The sequence below is a fragment of the Citrus clementina genome, unplaced genomic scaffold, assembly GCF_000493195.1.
Source record: "Citrus clementina cultivar Clemenules unplaced genomic scaffold, Citrus_clementina_v1.0 scaffold_9, whole genome shotgun sequence".
NCBI lineage: Eukaryota > Viridiplantae > Streptophyta > Magnoliopsida > Sapindales > Rutaceae > Citrus > Citrus x clementina.
Genome location: NW_006261964.1, coordinates 21,165,093 through 21,190,104, shown reverse-complemented (window position 1 = coordinate 21,190,104; position 25,012 = coordinate 21,165,093). Strand labels below are relative to the sequence as shown.

Sequence of the window (25,012 nt, the reverse complement as noted above, 5' to 3'; positions counted from 1 at the left end):
CGGGAGAAAATTTTTACATTGTAAAAATGTATATTCTAACAATTGGGGAAAAAAAAAAAAAAAAAGAAGAAGAAATCTTGCTCATGGCTCAGAAACAAGCACCCCCGGCCCCTACACCATCAGCACCTAAAGAAGATCCCATTAAAGCAAAATCTTGGAAAAACCAGTGAGGGCAGATGGACCTCCTTCTGCACTTACCTCAAAATAATAATAATAACCTGACTCCAGATTTTACCTATGGATAAGATTAACATGTGAAAGAATCTAGCATCTACCGATTTTGGACAGAGACTTCCTAAACACTAATACTCGATGATATTGCACTTGCAACAAGTAAGTCTTATTCAGTGTAAAGAAGCTAATCCGCATGCTTCAACTAGACTAAAATCTTATGATAAATGCTTGCAGTTCATGTCGTTGTACCAGAGTCAAGGCTTGCCAAGTTTCCCACAAGCAAAACCTCATGAAGTTCATGTGCTAAGGGACCCACGAATGCCCCACCACACCCCCCCCCCCACCCCCCTCCTTCTTCACACTCAGGTCCAGGACTAGGAAGTATCCAACCTGGTAGGGGCCGGCCTGGTTATATCAGAAAATATACTCATATGCACAAACTCTGACAACAGTAGAGACATACAACATATATAATTTATTGAAATTAACTTCCAAGGAAAACTGACGTATATTGTCATCATATACTACAAACATAACTCAATTCTATACATGGTCTGTTGGATTTTTTTTTGTTCTTTAATGATATCATCTCTGAAAGGTTGATAAGAATACATAAAAGAAAACAATTATATATGGCGCGGTTGTAACTGTTGGGGAAAGTACCAAAGATATGTAAAATCTTCTCATGAACTTTTCTAGTGACTTTTTATCTCCTCAACTTTTAGTACCAAAAAGATCCCCAAACACATACGCATACCCAAAGCCCAAGTAATGAACAATCTTTATGGGGGCTCTGCAGTGAACATGTGAGAGTATTGACTCTGGCGCGCCTAAAGCCCTTCTCTTTAAATTCTCTCCTCTGCCTTTCGCTTCCATGCATCTTCTACACCTCTCCTTTTGCTTTCCCCCAACAAAGAATAACATACAGAATCTCTCTTCTCTTCTCCCTCTCTTAGGATATGCCGGAGAAAATGGGGTCACCACTTTCTAGTTTTCTCAGACAAAACAAGCCTTTATTCTTCAGGATCTTTTTTATCTTGTTTTTCAGTTGTATACCTGATACAGCCAACCTTTGTTCTAATCTCTCTTTAGCCACCACGGCAGTTCAAACTCATTCTGCTTCCTCTGATAACCATTTCTCATTGAAGAAACTAACTCTAGATGGGCATTTCAGCTTTGAGAATATTCATTATGCAGCCAAGGACTTCGGCAACACTTACCATTTCCATCCATCAGCCGTATTATACCCTAAATCAATTTCGGATATTTCCTCCACAATAAAGCATATTTTCAATATCGGTACTGCTTCACAGCTAACTGTTGCTGCTAGAGGCCATGGTCACTCCCTCCAAGGTCAAGCACAAGCTCACCAAGGAGTAGTCATCAACATGCCTTCACTCCAAAAACCAGTTATGAAAGTCCACACAGGTGAGCTGCCTTATGTGGACGTTTCTGGTGGTGAGTTGTGGATCAATATTCTGCATGAGACTCTTAAACATGGACTTGCACCAAAGTCTTGGACAGACTACCTCCACCTTACCGTCGGGGGAACTTTATCTAATGCCGGAATTAGTGGTCAGGCATTTTTGCATGGACCCCAGATTAATAACGTTTACCAGCTGGAAGTTGTCACAGGTACGTTCAAGCAAACTATATATTATTAGCCACGATCGCCAAAAATACACCCCGCTAGAACATGGTACGAGTTCACTTTGCCAAAGATGAGGGTGGCATGGCAATTTAATTATTTTGAATGTGGTAAAATGACAACTGCACTATCCTATCAAGCTATGGGAAACCTTTACCGTGAACTGAACCTAATATAATTGTTTCTAATTTGACTACCTAGAAGAAGATGCAATAGCAAAACAGAGATAATAGGCATCAAGTAAAAATCTTATTTAAGAGTTTGGTTGCAGGAAAGGGAGATGTGCTTACCTGTTCGGAGCAGCAGAATGCCGACCTCTTTCATGGTGTTCTTGGAGGACTAGGACAGTTTGGCATCATCACCCGGGCTAGAATATCTCTCGAACCAGCTCCGAAAATGGTAAAAAACATAAATCTCTATGGAAGTGTAACTCCCTTTCTAACATTGTTTATCAATTTTCACAGGTGAGATGGATTAGAGTGCTCTATTCAGAATTCTCCATTTTTACCAAGGACCAAGAGCATTTAATATCATCAGAGAGTTCATTCGACTACATTGAAGGATTTGTAATAATAAACAGAACAGGCCTCCTAAATAACTGGAGATCATCCTTCAATCCAAGAGACCCACTTCAAGCCAGTAAGTTCAATTCAGATGGAAAAGTTCTTTATTGTCTAGAAATGGCCAAACACTTCAACCCAGATGAGGCTGGTATCATGGACAAGGTATGACTTGCCAAAAAAACTACTCCAATGCAAACAACAGTCTTTGCTAGCAGAGAATTCATTGCTAACCTCTATACATCATGATGCAGAAAACTGAAAGCCTACTATCAAAACTGAGTTTCATACCATCCACACTCTTCCAATCGGATGTTTCTTATGTAGACTTCCTGGATAGAGTGCACGTGTCCGAGATAAAACTCCGAGAAAAAGGATTATGGGAAGTTCCTCATCCATGGCTGAATCTTCTCATACCCAAAAGCAAAATCTCAGACTTTGCTCAACAGGTCTTTGGTGAAATTCTTAAAGACAACAGCAATGGACCTGTCCTCATCTACCCAGTCAACAAGTCCAAGTAATTAATCAACAGGTCATAGAATTCTTTATTAATCTTTTTAAGTTCACCTTTTAAACCTTGTTTGCCCTCTGGTTGCAGGTGGAACAGGAAAACATCTTTTGTCACCCCAGATGAAGATATTTTCTACCTAGTGGCATTCCTATCATCTGCATTACCATCATCAAGGGGGACAGATGGGTTAGAACACATAAATAACCAAAATCAAAGGATTCTGGACGTCAGTACTAGGGCCAATCTTGGGATTAAGCAATATTTGCCTCATTACAGCACCCAAAAAGAGTGGCAAGCTCACTTTGGCCCTCAGTGGAAACTTTTTGTACAGAGGAAATATGCCTATGACCCTTTGGCAATCCTTGCTCCTGGGCAGAGAATCTTCCAAAAAGCAATACCCTTCTTATGACACTACTCTCTTGCACGAGCCAATATTAAAGAGGGACCTTAAGTCATATGGAACCGTTATTTAGCATAATTGTACATTACTAATAGTTAATTTCCACTTTCCATACATTATTGGGTCTCCACCAGAACCATAATAACAATAGATAAAGTAATAAGCTCTTTTAAAATTTTGTTGATAACTGGAATTGTAATTCTGCAATTAGACCGCCTCTGATGATGTGTTTCCAAACATTCAATACAGAGAGCTACGTGCAGTTGGTTTCTGCTATTCACAGTTATACCATTATTATTATCTTAAGAAAAGTTCTCATAAATTAAGCTTCATAAAGTATGTTTTTTAACTCAATAAAGTAAACTATACATGTTATTATCATGGACTAGATGTTATGTACCCATCCTTTAAAGATACTAAGAAATGCTATTGGGAATATAAAATTTCATAAGCCAAAGTATATAATGATATGTTATTCAAAATCACACAATCTCAAGAAGCAGAAAATGTCAAAAACGTTGATTGCAATGACAACAGACTACTCTTTTTAGGGTACCTCTCTCCACCCAAGTCCTGGCCTACGTACTTCTTCCCGTGGTTGTTCATAATCTTGGGCATCACGGATTGAAGCTTCAAAATCAGTTGAATCACTCGCAACAGGAAGAAAACTACTGATATCATCTCTAGCTCCAAATCCCCCTGCCCTTACAACATCATCAGGTGTTATTGTAGCCTCCATGTTTAGTTCACCAGAAGTGTCCGCATTTCCCAAAACTGCATCTTGTGGAACAGTTTCCCTGATATCCCTATCAACTGCATCAACTTGTTCATGCTCTCTCTGGGATCCAGGAGAGGGTTTTGAAATATCTTTCTCATCCGTCTTGGCGAGATTAGACTGTGTTGCTTTGTTCCTTGTGTCTTTTCCGTCTTTATCTGGGGAATCCAAGCTCAGAACATCAATATGACAAACCGAAACCACCATATGCAGATAATGTGTTGGTGCGCAAAAACATTTTAAGAACTAATTTGATGTGAGAGGAGTATGAATTACAATCACTCAAAATATTTCTATCAAGGGCTTTACGATAAGAAGTGAAACTAAAATGACAAAGAAGTCTCTCAAAGAATTCAACAAAATCATTAGAAAATGCACATGGCAATTGGGTTGCATCCACTCCACTACAATAACGTGATCGGCAACATTCCATCGATGTTTAACTAACAACTGTAAATATATCTCATTAATTTAACTATTGAATGTCAAATTACATGTCAGGAAATCTTCATCATGGGCAAAACTAGAAAATCCTAAATGGAAAATGCTCACTGTGAAATTCCAAGAATGCATCTATTGCTGGACCCTGCAAATAATTTTATGGTTGGACATGGGTGTCCTGAAACACATATCACTGTAGTGTTCTCACTCAATCTTGTATTTTCCAGCAGTTATATGAGTGCACAAAGAAATATGTTGAACCGATTCCATGTTGCCTTTTTTCTGTTGTTCACATATTTCAAGACTAGCTCCAGCAATTATATCCAAAATAAAACAATTCATCCTCCTGTTTGTGGATCCATGGTAAAGCTTTGGACTTGAAGTAAATTTCATGACTTTGTTCTCAAATAGGTTGGCCTTTGTAGTTAGTAGTCTAATACTTGGAACTCTTTTACTTTTGACTTACCTTTAAATAGAGCTTAATGCCTGTTTTAGTTGAACAGGAAAAGATTTTTCTTTTTAAGACAGACAATATTAAAGTTCATGCACAGTAAAAAGAAGTTCCTACTAAGTAAGAAAATAAATTGTTACACTTTTAAGCACTGAAAAACTTGTGCATCAACAGGAGCAAAATATCTATTTCGACTATAGATTAAAGTATAATGAAAAGAAATGTCCGATCAATGGCTCATATTTGTCCAGCTAACATTCGTTAAAGTCCGGCAAGCTGCTGGTAAACATCATCTTATACAAAAGTTTTGTTCTTTTAGTCTCCTTTGGTGCACAAACATTTGACTTTATTTTATTTTATTTTTTCATATTGAACTACAATTTTTTTTTTTTTTAAATTTTACAGTCTAAAGACAACCCAATTCCCTCCCCAACCATGTGATAGGATTCGAACCCCAGACATTGATTTCGCTTAAGAAAGTTTACCTACTGCACTAGCTGGCACCCACAAAATATTGGAACAACATTTACAGACATTTAATAGCAGAAATACGACCAGTCATTTAGGCATTGAAAGACCAAACAACTTCCAGCCAAGCTTCAATAAAATTCTGAGCACAAGGTCAAGGAGAAAAGATGACACATCAACAGCTCATATATTCAAAGGGAAAGTTATCAACGTATGGAAAACCAAGATTGCCTGTTATAACATTCCACATATGGCATTGGTATTATCTATACTCCTGATATTCTTATTTCTGTATTCGGTATGGTTGTCCATACTAATGAAAAACTAATTAAAGTTAAGCAGACTGATAAAACATAAGACATATGAAGATAGTACCGTGCAAAACTCCGACGGACTGATAATCCATGACAGATCGGAAATTGCAGATGTGAAACAACACAGAAGTTCCAGTAAATTATCTCTCTTCTGTCAGAAATAAGATTCTTTGCAGATCTTCAGAATGGATCCAACAGAACAAAAATATTGTAAGAATATATGTACAAAATAAAACAAATTATTATCAATTGACGTACTATTCAATCTATGCAAAACGGATCCAAGAAAACAGTTGGTTATAACAAGAAAAATTTCTGCAATACGACATGGAATAAATACATAAGAAAGCAACAGTATCTAAAATTTAGATATTGTTTTGTATATTATGTTTTAGCAATAAAATGCAAAGTGAAATTTCCTGTGGCACAAAACAAACTACTGCCAAAGATATCTTTAAATCTACAAAAGAATGCCAATTAGCTATGATCATAATACACATTACCCTTGAGAGTGATATACAGTTTCAGAATCATGACTGTGGCTCAGTTTAACATGACCTCTTAAACAATATAATAAACAAAGCAGGAAAAATTAGCTATGGATATTGGGAATGTCTTTTGTTCACCCGAAAGAAAATATTAAAGGCCAATGTAAAGCTTCATAAACAAAATAGAAGTACAAAGCTACATACACATATCTCCCAAGAAATCTCATGTGGGTAGGGAACCCTATTTTCTTCTCCAGAAGTTACAAATCATGATCCTGAAAATCATGATCATTTGGCTATTTATAAGAATATTTTGTTATTTTCGTCAGAGAGAGGGGGGAGGGGGGGGAAGAAAGAAAAACCACTTATTTACATTTATACAGGGTCCAATAACTTCTTTCTGCACGTGGAGGATTTTAGAAGAATAATTGAAAGACAACTTCTTTCCATAAAATTGAAATTTTTACTGATTCTTCACAAGAGACCAGAATCCCCCCAGAGCGAAGCATAACCATCTATCTGTCAATAGCAGTATATCCGCATTTCCATGTTGGTTCAGTCAAATTTAAGTTTCTTCGAAATGAATGAATTATCCAAACACTTGCAAGATTTCTAATTGACTCTTTTGAGTTTTAGCTCTGGCTTTAAACTGTCATACTAAGGAACTTTGTAGAATGATTTAATTATGCATTTTGGGAATTAACAAATTATGTGTTCTGAAATTAACAATATTTTGAAGAGACTTTGTACTTAAAATAAAAAAAAATTCACTCGGGAAAAGTATTTTCCACAGTAACACATGATTAAATTACATATTGTATGCTCCAGACCTCCACTAAGATGTTTGAGTAAAACTTTTGCAGAGAGAGGGGAGCAGAATGATTAATTGCTTCTATAACCTTAAGACGTCTTTAACACAATTGATAAGCCTATACGACAGTGAAAACTTCAAGAAATAACTGAATATGATTGGTCACCAATAACCAACATTCCATTGAAAAAAAAAAAAAAAAGAAGTAATACTTGCCAAGTTGTAACTAATGCATACACATCCTAGTGATTACATTGTATAGCAGAAGCACAAAGTTTTTTTTTTAAGATAGATTGGTTTCCCAATAAAATCACAGGCTTTCAAATCAAGCAGCACTCAATTAATTGGCCTATAAACTCCCTTCCAAGCCTTCCCCCACCCTCCCACCCCCAAAAATTTTTAATTGGCTTGGACAGAGATGAGAAATCTCACCCACTAAACAACAACCCTTGCCCCTATTGTCACTCAAACTCAGATAACAGCACATTCACAGCAGGCTAAGGTATGTCCAGGGGTGAAAACCTTCCTTTTATAGATTAAAATGCTAGTTATGAAATATGATCCCCCATGGGAGATGCGGTGAAGAGAAAAATGTTCCAGGAAAATAATGAGAACATGTAAATAACATACAAAATGACAAACAGGCTATAGACTACATGTTTTAGTAGTTCAGAATACGTCACTTCTCATTCAACAAAACAGTTCATCTCACAAATCCAAATAAAACACATTCGATGATTGTAGTTGGAATATAATTCTTAAAACACATAAAATACAAGTCTTCAAAGCCAATCTATACCCTCAAACATCACACAGATGTTTTCAATCCCATGTATGCAGGAAATATTTGGCCCATTAATAGGTCTCATAAGCAATTTTGTATACATTTAGATTAATGACCAACATATTTAGCTTGGACAACCATTTTTCTATTTATGCTAACAGAGATGTTTTTGGATGTTGAAAATTAATAAAATAAAATTCGACTTCTCGAGTCCCACTTGCAACATACTTCTGAAATCCTCTCTACAAAATGTTACTGAATATGTCAGTTTCTATCATGAAAATGAAAATAAAGCATTTAGGAGCATCTAGAACATCAAAGCAAGAAAAGATTGTCAAATGATGTGACAACGTTTAATTTTCAATTTCAAAATGCACATAGGGCTGTAAAACAGAAGTGTGGGAAAGTGTTACAATGTTACAATCTCATAATTGTGACATTCACATCCAAAGTCAGTGTCACCTGACACTTTTTAAATTTATCCCACACAAATACACAACCTTGGTACAAACATAAGGGATAAACTCATAATTGTGATATTCACATCTAAAGTCATTGTCACAGACCTTGACACTTAAAATTTATGTGAGACAAATGCAAATCCTTGATACAAACATAAGGGACCCTCCAACAGTTCTCAAGCATGGCACTTTCATTTAAACAAAGCCTTTGAATATTGAGGTTGGAGATGCATAGGATATTCAAGTCATAAAAAGTAATTATTCTAAATTTAGAGTCCATTGGGAGTAAAATTCAATCCCAAAAAATTCACCTTTCACTCCACAGACCCAACAAGCTAATTATAGACGAAAAAATCCCCCCCTCCATGTCCTCCATTTGTGCCACCATTACTCAAAACTGTTATCCTCTTTCTCTCTATTTCGTCTTCGTTTCTTATTAGTGACGTGATAATCTCCACATTTAAGATACCGCACATTGTAGTCATAAAACTTCCTCAAGTCATATCAAATCCTGAATGTTTTTCAAAATGTCATTGGACCTAACACTGATCGTCTCCCTTAAATTAAAGCATGCAGTCCTCTTCATTAACGAAACTGATAGAATAAGACGACCAATTCAATGTTTGAAGAAAATAGCAGATTTCATTCACCTTTCCGTATCAAGTATCCCTATCACTAAAAATTTACCATGTTAATCTCCTAAATCATTTATATCCATCATGTTAAATGTGCTTCTAGATCAGTGCCCTGAATCCCTATTTGCCATCATCAAAATTAAGCTTACTTAAACTTCCTGTACTTAATGCTAATGTACATAAAAATATTAATGGAAGAAGCCTTCTCAATCAGAACATCAAGAAAAGGGCCATATTACCCATTGCCAATAAAGTAAATTATAAAATGAAGAAGGGCAACGTAGCGTTATAGAAATATCACATACAAATACCATAACAGACATGCCCTACTACTCAAGTTTCAGAACCCACAAAAATAAAAAGCCTCATAACTTCATTGACTTCACGGCCACTCAAATGTTCTTATCAAATAAAGAAAGAAAGAAAGAGTACAAACAATATTTACCTGAGACTGAGAAAGAGAATGAGCAAGCAGAGTTATACTCTCAGCTCTGATTGCTTGCTGCTTTGATCTGCCTGATCTTGAAGCTTTCTGCATTCCTTGCCACCTTTATGCTGCATTTTGTTTTGTTTTAAATGATACGCACGGAACCGAGCTGGGCCTTGGGCCTGTGCGTGTGCTTTACATTGTGGTGACACCTGTTTGACACGAATCTACGGACGTTGACGTGCGTTTACTTTGCAATGCTGTTGTCGAACCATCATTGGACCACGTGGCTGGAGACAAAACACGGGTCACTTTCGTAATTCTCACTTTGATCCCCTGGTTTCTGCTGGTTCTTCTTACTTTCCTAGTTCCTTTACCATGTGTGAAAAATTTGTCAATCCACTGCTTCTCAGTAAGGTAAAAAATTTTCCTTCAAAATATTTGGGAAAATCAAATTATTTGTGCAAAATTAGGTTTTCCAAAGCACCTTTTTTTCAAGCAACATCATTACAAATTATTCCTTTTTTCCCAAGTATCCACACTGGACCCGGTGCCGTTTTGAATAGCCGATACCAAATGATAAAAACCCTTATACAGAACTCACTGCGTCTGTGAGCTTATGATATTCTCATTTAGATTGTTATACTTAACCCATGTTGGATTTGGATCCTAATATTGAAATTGCAAAAATATTGTAACATCAATTTATTATATTATCATATTTAAGGGAAAACAAAAACATTTCTCTGTTAATAAGAAGGAATAAAAAGAATGTGAATTGTGAGTATAAAAGAAGACTAGAAGATGTTTCACGTGTTATTACACCTTTGGGATAGCTCTGAGAACATTGCAACCAAGGACCAAACGGCAGACAAAAGAGTACGCCAAATTTGACTAAAGTAAGTCCATAAAAGTGAAACTTGTGTTCTACCAAATCATGGAAAAATGAACATGAAATGAAACATAAAATTAACTTTGAACTATGCTTCCTTCAACTATCAAAACTTCAATTCCATGTGATGGCCACACTAGGCGATTGAAAATAATCTTGTAGTATTGCCAAAAATATCATCTGAAAGCTGCCGTTTGTCTGAGTATTCCAGTAAGTATTGTAACATCATCCACAACAAGTTCTTCATAATCAATCTTCCAAGTAATTCTTCACCTGGGAAGTTGATGTCAATAAATTAGGTTGAGTATGCAATTCATTAACTAACAGCTAAGAGGAAAACAAATGTAGTTGAGTCAAGGACTCCCAACTGCCACCATTTTGTTATAGTGTAATCAGAATACCCAAAGGTGTGCAAAGTGGAGATAAAGATCCTCAACTCTCGTATTTAGAAAGCATGATTAAGGATATGGTTTCCCAAAAGCATGAAACTCTCTGTTCTATAGCTGTAAAGGGGCATGCTGCCATTGTTATGCTCATGGCAAAACTTGATTCTCATTTTGCTGCTTCATCACCATTATCGGAATCCCCACTATCATCATTACTTAAGGCCTCTTCTTTCCGATGCTCTTCTCCACCGGCATTCTGTTTGGCTTTTTCTTTTGGCGTTTCAACCGCTTCTTTGCTGTTCGTTCCTCTGCTGCTTTCATTCTTTCCTCCCTTTTCATACTAAACTCTGCAATTCTTTTCGTTTCTGGTAGTCATCATCCATCCTAGAAAACCGGTCTTGCTCCTTCTGTCTCATCCGCCGATACTGTAGCAAACAGACATAGAAGTTAGAAACCATGTACCAATATGCATGTGTGTGTGTGTGTGTGTGTGTGTAAAAGCAAGTCCTCTAGTTTAAACAAAATGACATCATTCACATGTGTAGGAAAGCATAAATGGAGAATTTAGTTTCACCATTATACACCTAACATTAAGAAGAGCAGTCGAATGCAAATAGAAAGAAATCAAGTGCAATTACTGTGAGTGCTTCAGCAACTAGTAAAATAGAAAGGTTGTGACCTTTCTCACAGGCATCAGAATTTACAAGCTATCCAGAAGAAAATGATTATTAGAACAGCTCCTCAGCAGAGAAGAACCAAACTAATCAATGACAGAACAACAGCTGCATTAAACCATCTGCATCATATGGCCAGTGCCAAGTGATACGAGGGAAATGTGTAACACCTAGTGTACAATCTTTACTTTGGAAAAGAATCTACGTCTCCCTCAAGCTGCAGACATTTAACTCTTTAAAGACAGGTGAATTCCTCTCCACAATATAAGCACCCTATAACAAATTCCACTTCGAAGAATAAGTAGCAAACATATCTGAAAGCTTGAACTTCCCAAAAAACTGTGACCTTTTCCCCAAACTACACTAAAGCTCTTCATGATATTAACTCTAAAAACATAGACCATGGACAAATCACACACCTACACTTTTTATCGGCACTTTGTTGTATTTATAATTGCCTAATCACTAAGCAGCCTAACATTCAAATGTAGAAGCCATCAATGGCCACCAACGTTAAGTTAGCACTGCTAGTCTAAATAATGTCAGCAACAAAAATTCCGTGAATTGTCTGCAATCAGTCCACAATAAATTCATGCGAGCAGGAACTGACTTATCCCCGCATACCCCTTAGTCCTCAGTCTTTACTTTCAGCCTAATCAATTCCTTCTGAAAACAGTTTTAAATGTAGATACCACCCAGTCACTAACAAATACATACACATCAAGAACATGTTTGCAAACCTATAGTCAGGCCGGCATAGAGTTGCCAGCAATGTCTGTAGCGTCAACAACAATTCACCAGAGCCTAAAGTTGTACCAGGAGTTTTCAGTCTATTTTCTTTAATGGTGCATTCACAATAATGGAAACTTGTCAATAACAACCGATAACATGGACTCGCTATCGCATTATAATTTGGCTAACCATCAGTCCATCACCATGCCACCAGACTAAAGTTCTTATACCATATCCAAAATAAAACAATCCCAATCAATTCAGTAAAGTAAAACAAAAAACAAAAAAAGTGAATTTTAATATGACTTCGCCAAGCTTAAACACAAATGCATAAAAAAGGGATTAAAAAAAAAAAGAGGCTAATAAACAGTTACCTGGTGAAAGTCACCGGAGCCGGAACCAGCGGAACTTCCCGACGTGTTGTTAACGCGAACAGGCTCGTGTTCCATGATGCGACGGAGCTTGATATCCAGGTCCTCCTCCTCCTCCTCCTTAGAAACTGGCGGCGTATACTCCACAAGCGCCGTAGACGACGCCCCCTGCTTCGACTTATCGGCCACTGCAGCCAGTTTTAACTCCCCGTCCTTGGGTCTCCCCGTCGACATTTTGCCCCAAAACCCTGGCAAGATTCCGATTGAGGGAATTGCGTGGGATATACCCATATTCCCCCAAATACCCAAAATATAGGGAAAGTACAAACATAATCTTAATAAAATTATAACAAAACTTAACTGATTCCTCAATCACAAAGTCGAGTAAAATTAAAAAAATGATATGGCTATGTTGGGGCAAATTTACAGTGGAGTACGAATCTTAACCATACACATAAAATAATAAATATTAAAAAATTTATTATAATTTTGATTGTGTGGTTATGAAGAAGTGCTCTACCTTACAGCAATTCCAACATAGTCAAACTCTCAAAAGAAATTAAAAAATAATTTCAATATTTACTCAACTTATTTAAAAAATTATTCAACTTGATACTCGACTCATTCAATATATTTACTCCACTTTCTACTCAACTAGATGCTTGATTTACTCAACTCCCTTACTTCACTTCTTACTCGATTGAATATTCGACTTACTCAACTTCGTACTCAGCCTCTAAAAAAATAACATAATTGTTACTCGACTTGTTCAAAAAACTTGCTCGACTTTTACTTGATTTGTTTTAAATATTACTCTACTTAATACTTGGTCATTCAATATACTTACTTAACTTGATCAAATGACTTATTACTCAACATTATTACTTAACTCTTACTCGATGTGTTCAAAAACTTATTTGACGTTTATTCGACTTGTTTAAAAAATTACTCATCTTTTTTTTTTACTTAATATTCGACTTATTCAATTTACTTACTCGACTAGATATTCGACTTACTCAACTCGCTTACTTAACTTCTTACTCGACTGAATGCTCTACTTACCCGATTTCGAACTTGACTTCTTTAAAAAATAACATGACTGTTACTCGACTTTTACTCAATTTATTTTAAAAATTATTAATACTCGACTTACTCATCTCTTTCACTTCTTACTCGACAAAATACTAGACTTACCGGACTTTGTACTTGATCTCTTTAAAAATTACATATCTCTTACTCGACTTGTTAAAAAAATTTACTCGACTTTTACTCAATTTATTTTAAAAATTACTCCACTTATTAATCGACTCGTTTAATATACTTACTTGACTTCCAACTAGACCAAATACTTGACTAACTCATCTCCTTTATTTTTTACTCGACTAAATTTTTGACTTACCTGACTTCATACTCAACTTCTTCCTGGACTAATTTTTCACACTTATAACTTAAATTGAGTCTTAAATCCCTACATTTTATGCAACAGTGTGTGTGCAACCACAAAAATGAATAGTATACTATTAAAACTCATAAATCATTAGCAATTATACTTGTAATGAAATCAAATCAAACCCTAAGCATACACAAATGTTGCATTTCAAACATAACTTATCTATCACTTGACAATGCACCTTTTGAACGATTTATTTTTATCAAAAACCTTGGTATTGGAGATAAGAAATGAAATGGTGAGAGAGAATGAAACCGTTAGAAAGAAAAATGGTGAGAAGAGAAAACTATGAGAAAAGAATGGTAAGAGAAAGAAACCATGAGAAGAAGAAATGGTATAGATTCATAGTTTTTTTAAGGGTATTTTTGACTTTTCTCACTTTCATGAGACATATGTATGTAATAAGGTATAGATTTGATATTTAGAAACAAATAGGGTATATTTAAATAAAAAACTTATTCCGATTTGTTTGCGTATTCTTTTAGCTACAGAGTATGAACCGACACAATTGGGAGAATTGCGTGGATATACCTCATTTTCTCCAAAATACCCAATATATGCCTTAAATTATAATATTGTTGAATTTTACACATATATAATTTAAAAAACTAGAGAAAGTACAAAAATAATCTCAATTAAATATTTATAGAACTGAACTCATATCCTCGAAGTCGGATAAATAGTCGAGAATACTCAACTTCAACCGAACCATGCACAATTAGTAATTCAATATAAATTCTCTACTTTTCCATGTTAGTCAGGTAAAAAATCAAGAATACTCAACTTCAATTGAAATAAAAAATTATTTAGAGCTTCTAAAAAAAATATTTAGAGAATTCTCAACTTTTTACATAAGTTGAGTAAAGAGTCGAGAATACTCGACCTTAAATTAACCTTGCCCAAGTATTAATTTAGCAAAAATTCTCAAACTTTTCATGAAAGTCTAGTAACTAGTGGAGAATATTCAACTTAAATTGAAGTAAAAAAATCTCTTTTAATTAAGTCAGGTAAAAAGTCGAGAATACTCAACCTTAATTTAACCTTATCTAAGTATTCAATCTGCAAAAATTCTCGACTTTTCGTGAAAGTCTGGTAATTAATCGAGAACACTCGACTTAAATTGAAAAAAAAATTCCCTTTAATTAAGTCGGGTAAAGAGTCAATGATACTTTACTACTAGGCTTACTCTTACTCGATATATTTCTCGACTTAATACTCAACTTAAATCATAACTAACTCGACTTACTTCACTTCCTTACTTGATTTCTCGCTTGACTAGATACTCGACTTACTCAACTCACTTACTTCACTTTTTGCTTGACTAAATACTTGACTTTGTACTCGACTTCTTCTTGAAATGATGTTTCAATCACTCATAACTTAAATTAATGCCTTAAATCCCTACACTTTATGGAATAGTGTGTATGGATGTGTAAGCATAAAGATGAATAATGTATAATTAAACTCATAAATCATTAGTAAATATACTTGTAATGAAATCAAATCAAACTCTAAGCATACAAAATGTTTACATTTCAAACATACATTATCCATTACTAGATAATGCACCTTTTGAATAGTTTATATTTATCAAAAAAAATTGTATTGGAGGTAAGAGATGAAATGATGAGAGAGGAAGAAAATGGTGAGAAGAGGAAATCGTGAGAAATAAATAGTGAGAGGAAGAAGATGTAGATAAATAGTTTTTTAAGGATATTTTTGACTTTTTCTACCTTCATGAGATATTTGTATGTAATAAGGTATAAAATTGATATTTAGGGGCAAATGGGGTATATTTAAATAAAAAGCCTGACACAGTTACTAGATAATTTCTTAGTGAACCCTAATTCTCAGCGCAATATTGCTATGTAAACCCTCCAACAAAATAACCAGATAATTGCGGTAGATACCTAATGAAACTGTCAAAATTATTTGATTAACCTAAAATTACAATTAAAAAAAAGATTTTTTATGGATACCCTCTTAAGAAACACTATGCTTGACCTCTATTAATTAAATTCATTCGTACAAGTCTTGAATTTTATCTTATGTCAGAAATTTGAATGCCAATCATAGAAAAATTTAATTGCGGTCGTCGTATTAAACAACTTCTTAAGAATTTATTGGAATAAAAATTTGGACTGTACTAAAAGTAGACTTAATTTAAATTGTTCTAATAAATCTTTAGTTGTAAAATTAGTAGATGGTAATTATACATATATAAAAAGACCGCCAACATTGTTATTGTCTACATTTTTAACTTTTAATATTATTTTCACATTCAGCCATACTTAAGGGGGTCTCAATGAAAATATCCTTATTTGAAATAAAATATTTTGATGTATTTAAAAAGTATTTTTTTCAAATTCATAGTAATATTAAAAAAAAAAATTGCGTACACGTAGAAAAAATAACCAGGTACAGCCAGCCGTACAGGTACAACTACGCCGCCCACGAATTTAACTTCCAGCGCTACAAGTGATGCCACCCCACCTCATTGATTGATTCTCGAGTCTACACTTTCTTCTTCTTCTGTTACTTCAAAGCAAGGCAAAAGGCCAGAGCCTCAGACAGTTAACAAAAACTTGGTGACATTTTGTTTACCGTTGAAATTACATACACAAGGAAAGAACAAAGAGTTTTGAATTTATTTTAGCAAAACCCTAGCCCATACGCATCCCAATTTCGCCAGAAATGTCGCCGGCGGCGGCGGCGGCGGCGGTGGAGGCGGATTTCCAATCTCCATTCACTGTTAAACCCTCTTCATCTTCATCGGCTAACCCTAATATTTTTAATCCATTTTCTTGTACAAATGGTCGTTTGCAGACGCAGAATCAATCGCACAATGCTATTAACACTAACTCTTCTCCGGGTTTGCATGACGCGAAAGAATTCCATGTCGGTGATGGAAACCGCTTCGTTTCTAGTAACGGGTCGAGAGTCGGGTCGGTTAGGAGGCCGAGGATCATGAAAGCGAAGAAGCAGATACGGAGGTCGAGGGCTAGTGCCACTGAGACAGAGGCCGGGCTGGGTTTTAACCCGTTTCAATCAACAGGTGAGGATGCGGGTCCAATAAATAGTAATAGTTGTAGTTTTGATTCGTCATTGTCTAATAATGGGGTGAGTGATGAAGCCAGGGTATCGAATGAATATTGTTTTGTGAATAATGAGAATGGGGGTTTTGTATTTGGTGCTAATTTTAGTAGTAGTGTTGGAGCAGACTTGAACTTTGAAAAGAGAAGCACTAGTGGTGAATGTACAGCAAAGTCGGGCTTAGGAGATGATTCATGTTTGAATTTAAATTCGAAGAAAGAAGTCGTTGAGACTCTGAAAAAGTCTGCTTCCAACCAACAGTTTGGTGTTACTCATAATGATTTGGGGTCAAGTTCAAATTGCAAAAAGAGTAATTGTAATGGGAATGTTAGTGATTCTGGTTTGGGTTTTGTGTTTGGTGCTAATTGGTGTAATATCTCAGCCTCGAACTTGACTCCACAAGGGAGTGATTTTATTGAAAATAATGGAAAAAAAGTTTCTGACAATCAGGGGAAAAAGGAAGTAGAAAGTAAGATGGAGTCCCAGAAAGTGAAAGCTAGTGAAGCTGGATTTGATGGTAATGGAGGTTTCAGCTGCTGTGAGGGTTATGGTGAGGGTATTTTTGTATTTGGCGGTGGCAAGAAGAAAAGTTCCTGTTCTGATGATTGTGGTATATTGAATTGTTCAAATGATGTGAAGTTGGACAGCAAAAGTTTTGGAAATGCCGATAACATTGGAAAGGCTGAAAATGGTAATCTTGATTTTGATGTCAATAAGAAAAGCAACATTGCATCTGAAAGCTGTAGTAGTAATGTTCTGGGCAGTGCTTCTACTACAGATCCAGAATTTAAACTCCCTGGGGAGATGCAGAAACTGAACATTAATGAGGATGAGAATGATGATAGCACTGAAACGAAAAATGAATCAAATAAGAATTCATGCTCTAATGCTGACACTATTTTTGTGTTTAGTGGTGGTATAAAGCCTTCTAGTTCTTCTGATGGAAGTTCAGGTCGTGCTGATGAGCACATATTAGGTCACACTGCAGCTGTTGACCAAATGGCTAGAGATAATTTTGGCAATTGTAATAGTGATCAGAATTATCAGTCATTTATGAGTCAGGCAGGACTTCCTAAGAGTTCCAAAGTAAATTCTGAGACGCAGAATAATGTGGCTACTGGAAGGGCTTCATTGTCATCAGACAGTTTTGAATCCCAGCAAAATGATAATGTTTCTGAGATGCCTTCTATGGTGGGAGCTCAGAAGGATGAGAGTAGTCCTACAAATACTCAACATGAATTAGGGATGAGCTTTACAGAATTTGTAATACCCAACTGGGATCCGTCATGTTTTAAAGCAAGTCTGTATACTGAACCGAACAAGAAACTGGAATTTAGTGTAAAGAGTAAATCAATAAAGGACAAAAGATCAAAGAAAACGGGGGGAAAGTCGAAGCAACCTTCTCTTAAGCAAGGGCAGAAGCAGGTTCATATGCCAAGGCAAAGCAGTTCACAGGAAAGCCCAAGTACCCCCGATTGTTACTCACCCATGGATTTTTCTCCCTATATGGAAACTACAGTGAATGATCAACCTTCACAGGAAAAATGTGTGACATCAAAAGAGCCCTTGTATCCAGACAATGGTCTTGCACCCTCCACTTCTCACGCTGCTGTTACTACTGACCTGGACGATAAAAGCTTTGCCACTGCTCAAAAAGGTGATGATGAGGTAGCTAATCAAAAGTTTACAGAATCAAATAAGGAGAGTCCTTGGAAAGAGTTTGTTTTTAGATCTGAAACTGCTTGCCCCAGTTTCAAGCAAGAGCAGTTGCAGAGGGGCAGTGGCAATGCTGTTGCTTCTGCAGAGCATGCAGATGGCATGAACACTGATAGTCATGAAAGTGGAAAATATTGTTTTGCTTCAGAAGTAGATGGTTGCAAATATTTTACCTTTTCTTCTTTATCATCTGCTGATGGGGGTCTAACTTTGAGAAAATGTAAACTCCGAAAGAAAAGTAAGAAGAAAGTTGGTAATAATTCTTTTGTGATCTCTCCAAGTCCGAATGATAAGGTGAGCTTTTCACATCAAGCCAGTTCTTCGCTTTGCAAAACAGTCAATGGTGAAGAAGAAAATAAATATGAAGACAAAGTGCAGAATAAGTTCGAAGCAGCTGAAGAGGTCAAGCAGAGAACTGTCTCGCCCACTGCTGCTTTCCAGGAAACCTGCGAGATGTGGCGACTCAGGTATCCGATAACTGATTTGGTTATTATCTAAGGTTGCTTGAGTCATTATATATTATGACATTAATTTCTTAATTCCATGTTGCCTCCTATAACATCAATTACGTATCTAATGTTCTAATCTTTTGTCTGTATTAGGGGAAATCAAGCTTATAAAAACAATAATTTGACTGAAGCTGAGGACTTTTACACACAGGGGATCAACTCTGTCCCTTTGAGTGAGACTGCAGGATGCTGCATCAAACCTCTTGTTCTTTGCTATAGCAATCGTGCAGCTACAAGGATCTCTCTTGGGAGGATGAGGGAAGCTTTAGAGGACTGCATGATGGCTGCCACAGTGGACCCCAACTTTCTCAAAGTTTACATGAGAGCTGCAAAGTAAGGCGTTTGTTTGTACTGTGATAAATGTGTACAATTACACTTTTGTTCTGATTTGTCAATAATTTGGTTAATTGCCGAACAACCAAACACAGCCACTTGGTGTTAATTCCATACTTGATTCTATAGCGTGTGAGATCTGAGATTTCGTTAACATACTTATTGCATAGTGTGGGTAATCCTAGATTCGGTGATTCTCTCTTTTACCAGGAGAATACTTTTTAGAATATTGATCTTTCGAGTTGGTCAATGATTATCTAAAATGTTGAATGTATCAAGCTAGTTGTACTTTAAAATTATGCTATGCTTCAATGTTCAATCTTCTTTAACTGAGATATTTAACTGCATATGCAATCATTTGTTTAAATTCAGTACTGATATTCGTTTGCAGCTGTTCAATCAGGAAATCGTATTTTTGTGCTCATAGTGGATTTTGTTAGCAATCCTAGAATATTACTCCTGACAATTTTAGATTGACATGGTTTAATATTATGTGCTGAATGGGCAAGGTAATTGAAATCTAGAGGGATAAATTTCAATAGCAGGAATGTCATCTGAAGGAGAGAGGTTTAGTGCCCCTTGCATTGAGGCTTCCTGTGGTCTTTGCATGTTAATTATATAATGCTAATTGGTGCATGCATCGCTGTTTTGCATTCCTAAACATGTTTATCTTTTCTTTCCAGTTGCCATCTTGTGCTTGGGGAAATTGAAAATGCACAGCACTATTACCACAAGCTCTTGAATTCAGTGGCTGCTGTGTGTTTGGATCGCAGAATTACAATCGAAGCTGCTGATGGCCTACAAAAGGCTCAGGTGAGCATCTGTTCATTGGCTGTGGGTTTGATATCTGTACAAGGAATTTATGTGAATTGTTAAGCCAAGAGGCAACAGAGAAATGGAATAAGAAAGGAACAAAGTATAAAGATTTTCTTACCAATGGAATACAAGATACTGCTTCTCTTTTAGTGTCAATTTTATGAGTTGGTTCTTTTGGATTATTATATGATTCACTGAAAGTTTGAGAAGCATGGGAAGCATGCAAGAGAAAGAGCTTCTCTATTCTCTCAGTCTCTACCTGTAGCTTTCCTTCAATCAAAAGCACCCCAAAAGATAGTATAAGAAGAGAATGAAACCAAATTGAATGTGATAGACAAGGAAATGAAGTTCATTGAAGAACACATGTATATTTATGCACACCAAGCTCAATGCCCTCAAATTTAATCTTGAAAGCCATGTTTTTTATTATAATTGATTATGTGAAGTTCTAGTTAGCATATGTTTCTCTTTGAAATTACTAACTGTATTTCTGCTTTAGTGAGCTGATCCAGTTATTACTATGGTACAGATCCTCATGAATGGAATTATCCTATACTTTTCTGTCTCTAAACTTGTTGTCCTTTCTTTTTTGCCTCTCTCTTTCTCTATTGCACCTTTAGAGATTGATGTAACTTTGTTGATGACTAATTGTGTGGTTTTCCTTGCAGAAAGTGACTGAGTATATTAATTGTTCCGGAAAACTATTGGAGCAGAAAACATCAGAAGCAGCATCTAGTGCTTTAGAAAGAATTAATGAGGCCTTGTCTATTAGTTCATGCTCAGAAAAGTTACTTGAAATGAAAGCAGATGCTCTGTACATGGTTTGTTTTCGTTAACATGTAACCCTGCTGATTTATCTAATTCCCTTTTGAAGAAATATTGAATTTTCTGATTTATTGTATGGGTGTAGATTGTTATTTGTGTGAATTATTTTATTTGTACGTCATTAAGTTTGATCCTAACATGGTAGTTGGCATCTGCAGTTGCGGAAATATGAGGAAGCTATTCAACTGTGTGAACAGACTCTTCCTGTAGCGGAGAAGAATTTTGCTGCAGTGCTCACTGATAATGGAAGTGTAACTTACTCTCTTGCAAGGCTGTGGAGGTGGCGCCTCATATCCAAGTCCTACTTCTGCATAGGAAAGCTTGAGGTGGCACTGGATTTACTTCAGAAGCTAGAGCAAGTTGGATCCATTAGTGACAGGTAATGCAGAACTTTTATCATGCATAAATAATTCTTGAATTTTCTATGTCCAATTGCATTAGGGAATTTCTTTGTTATCATTATTTCAACTATATAGGTATGGAAGTGAGATATTGGAATCATCAATGTCATTAGCTGGCACTATTCGTGCACTTCTACATCACAAGGTACCTATTTATTGCTCTTAAGTTATTTCTTTGCCTGTATTTTTGAGAAAATAGTCATTAGAATGCCTCTGCGGTCCTTATTTGGATGTACTTAATAAATTGGATGCGCTTAATCTCTATTAGCCTGATTTGTGTTATGAAATAGATAAAGAAATAGGGCATCTCCATTTTTGGAAAATCATGAGTGCAAAACTTGGTGGTGTATGTAACTGGGAGGAATGTGGGAGAAACACAATGTGTTTTACTTTTCATGGATCATCACAGAAACAAATTTATCAATCCTTTGAAAATTAATAGCTAGACAGAATCCAATGCAGAATGGTTCTTGCAGAGGACCGATGGCATTTTCGGAGCCTTGATAGTTAGCTTTGTATATTAACAGGACTTTGGGATCTGGTCGGGCTTACCTATTGTTGCCTTGATTTGTTTATTTGTTGTCTTCATTTGTATTTGTTAAGCCACCATTTCTCCAAAAGTTTAGGCTCTAAGGCACTCTTTCATGTGCAAGACACATGGTCATACACTACCACAACTACAACGTATTCAAATTCTATTTGTATGATGGAGTGAATTGAACAGAAGACCACATAGTCAATCTGGTGTCAATACTATACTAAGTAAACACTTAGCATAATAGATAAACAGCTGTTCATTTATTTCTAGAGAGTTGAAGGGAAAGGTAATCCTTCAAATCAATAGTAGTCGTTGATGCTTAAGAAGCGGTAATCCTTCAAAGCAATAGTAGTCGTTGATGCTTAAGAAGCGGTAATCCTTCAAAGCAATAGCAGTCGTTGATGCTTAAGAAGTAGGATTTATATTATGGAAAAAAGAACTTTGAAGAGATGTGTGCTGTTTTATGTAGTTTTGTTTACAATATCCTTTGTTGCTTGTAGTTTTATTTTTAAGTTTCTTCTCATCTCCTCTGGCCTTTTCTTTGAAATTGTAAGTTTTTGGAATTTACAAGGCAAGTCATTTATATATAAAAATAGTGATTTTGGAGAGAAAAGATAACCCAGATGTTGCTGCTAGAAACACTTGACAGCAATATGAAAACTCGGTTCTGGTACAAGAAATCAGGTTGGCTGTAAAAGGATGTGTAAAACTTAACCAAAACTAAAATTTCATCAATGATAGAGAGCTTAACTTAATTTGAGTTTTCCGAATGCTGTGAGAATTTTGTTTCCTTAATAAGAAACTAAGAAAGAAAATTCAAAACTTTATCGATGAGAAAATCATATGGAGATTTCTTGTGGAAAATCAATATAATATCTAAGCCAAAAGTAGTAGCCTGTATCCTAAGCCACAGCAAACCTAAAATTTAGCAAAATACAACTAAGTTATAAAAAAAAAAAAATCCACCTGGATATTAATTTGATAAAGCCTGATAATGTGATCAATATTAAATAGAAACAGCTATTTGTGACTCCAATCAAACCTATATTTAGTTTAGACAATGCCTTGGATTTTCCTTGTTTCTTACCTCCAGTTTTTGCTTCAGCGTCTTGTCATCTACACTAATTAGATTCAGTATTTGTAATCTCTTAAGCTTGTAGGGCAAGCTTTTCTGGGTTATTGTTTTTCACAAACTAAGTATTATTTGTGGCTCAAATGTACGGCATATGAATGGTTATGTGTGATTTTTGGACGAACTTAAGTGCATGTGCACGTTGTAGAAGATTGCACAGAATTGATAGAATTAATTAGGTTGGGAATCAGAAAATCCAGAAGTTTGCCGCATGGTTTCATTTTCGCGAAATCTTCTGTATCGTGAATTCAAATCCTGTCGCATAAAATCAAGTGAAACCTGTCCTTTTTTCTGGATTCAGTGCTTTATTTTGTCTGTCCTTTAATTTTTGAATGGGGTTGAGAGTTAAATGGTATGAATATTAATTTTTCTGATAATTTATTTTACTACACTTTTGAATTTCAGAGTGCTGGGAATGAAGCATTTAAATCAGGAAGGTATACAGAAGCAGTGGAGCATTACACTGTTGCTTTATCAACCAATATCGAATCTCGCCCTTTTGCAGCTATCTGTTTCTGCAACCGTGCTGCTGCACTTCAAGCTTTGGGCCAAATAGCTGATGCTATCGCAGATTGTAGTCTAGCAATGGCCCTCGATGAAAATTACACTAAGGTTTGCCTCTATAATTTATCTTTGGTGCTTCTTGGTGGCACAGTAGCTCACTTGGATTCTATGAGGATGATTTGTCAGATGATGTTTTCCATTTTCCTCTGTGTGTGTGTGTGTGTGTGTGTGTCTTTGTCTGTCTTTCAAATTATGCTGTTGGATCATGTGATGTGTACTTTTTTCAAATTGTTAAACCTACCCACTGAAGTGAAGCTGCCAGTTGTTTAGCAGAAGAAGTTTCTTGAAGTAGTCTATTAGTTAAATCTTGGATGTGGTAAATGAGTGTTTCTCAATTCTGGAAACAATCTAAATACAAGTTACTGTTGCCTGACTAATTACCCGTACATGTATTTGATCAATAGAATTTTGAATATTTCCATTTTTTCCCCTTTTCTTTAAAAGGCAAATCCACTAGGTTTGTTTGCTCAAAATGTGATGAGACATGAAAGTGTCAGTTTCTATTGATTTGAGAATTACCAGGCAGCTATCAACCTTTTCAATTTCATTTGAGACTTAATTTTGATTACTTTCTTGTCCAAATTAATGTCCACTATTTTCTTGTCAATATACATTTTGACTGTCCTTGCTGCTTAGTTTTGTGCTTGCATTAGCCTTTATCTTCATACTATTTTATCTCAGTGTCTGACTATTCATCCCCTTTCAGGCTGTTTCTAGAAGAGCTGCCTTACATGAGATGATCAGAGACTACACACAAGCAACTAATGACCTTCAGAGGCTTGTATCAATTCTTGAAAATCAATCTGCTGAAAAGGCCAAACAGTCAAGATCACCAGGTAGGACCATTAACAGCAGAGACTTAAGGCAAGCTTGTCGACATATGTCTTCAATGGAAGAAGATGCGAAGAAGGGAGAGCTGCTGGATTTCTACCTAATCTTGTAAGTCTATTCCGTTGGATTCTTTTGAACTTATATTTTCTGTATAACCTTTATCAAACATGTTCTATCAGAATTACTGACTCAAAGTGGATCGGCAATGTCCTGTGAATAAAAGAAATAATAATTATGTTATTATTATTAGTCCTTCTATGCTTTAGAAGTCATGATCTTGATGTGCAAAATTGTTTTCTTTGGGGATGCTTCTTTTTTTCTATTTTTCCAACAGCTCAAAATCAGTTGTCTTGACATGTTTTGTGTTATTTGGATGCTTTTCCCTGTCAGAAGCAAATCGA

General features: G+C 35.9%; 3 protein-coding genes and 1 pseudogene across 5 annotated transcripts in view; 2 read left to right on the top strand and 2 right to left on the bottom strand.

Moving 5' to 3' along the window:
* Window positions 1–716: 716 nt before the first annotated feature.
* Window positions 717–3,668, top strand: LOC18033392 (cytokinin dehydrogenase 1). The gene is made up of 5 exons (XM_006421108.2): window positions 717–1,809; window positions 2,094–2,221; window positions 2,287–2,547; window positions 2,637–2,899; window positions 2,981–3,668. Exons 1-5 carry the CDS (start codon window positions 1,134–1,136, stop codon window positions 3,300–3,302), a joined length of 1,650 nt encoding a protein of 549 aa, XP_006421171.2. The 5' UTR covers window positions 717–1,133; the 3' UTR covers window positions 3,303–3,668.
* A 39-nt stretch (window positions 3,669–3,707) lies between these two features.
* LOC18031691 lies at window positions 3,708–9,474 on the bottom strand. 3 transcript variants are annotated; one of them, XM_024179396.1, is made up of 4 exons: window positions 9,367–9,474; window positions 8,054–8,067; window positions 5,804–5,920; window positions 3,708–4,226 (listed from the first exon to the last, which is right to left on the bottom strand). In XM_024179396.1, exons 3-4 carry the CDS (start codon window positions 5,832–5,834, stop codon window positions 3,841–3,843), a joined length of 417 nt encoding a protein of 138 aa, XP_024035164.1. In that variant the 5' UTR covers window positions 5,835–5,920; window positions 8,054–8,067; window positions 9,367–9,474; the 3' UTR covers window positions 3,708–3,840. The 3 variants fall into 3 exon arrangements, with proteins under 3 accessions (XP_024035164.1, XP_024035163.1, XP_006421170.1); XM_024179395.1 differs by lacking the exon at window positions 8,054–8,067; XM_006421107.2 differs by lacking the exon at window positions 8,054–8,067 and having other exon boundaries at window positions 5,804–5,893.
* A 669-nt stretch (window positions 9,475–10,143) lies between these two features.
* Window positions 10,144–12,784, bottom strand: LOC18031807 (annotated as a pseudogene).
* Window positions 12,785–16,269: 3,485 nt separating this feature from the next.
* Window positions 16,270–25,012, top strand: part of LOC18033527 — a 10,723-nt gene continuing 1,980 nt past the window's right edge. The window contains exons 1-8 of the mRNA XM_006421105.2: window positions 16,270–19,129; window positions 19,265–19,504; window positions 20,188–20,317; window positions 20,989–21,141; window positions 21,304–21,524; window positions 21,622–21,691; window positions 23,622–23,828; window positions 24,487–24,719. Coding sequence (XP_006421168.2) covers window positions 16,548–19,129; window positions 19,265–19,504; window positions 20,188–20,317; window positions 20,989–21,141; window positions 21,304–21,524; window positions 21,622–21,691; window positions 23,622–23,828; window positions 24,487–24,719 — 3,836 coding nt within the window. The 5' untranslated portion in view covers window positions 16,270–16,547. The remainder of the gene's footprint in view (window positions 19,130–19,264; window positions 19,505–20,187; window positions 20,318–20,988; window positions 21,142–21,303; window positions 21,525–21,621; window positions 21,692–23,621; window positions 23,829–24,486; window positions 24,720–25,012) is intronic.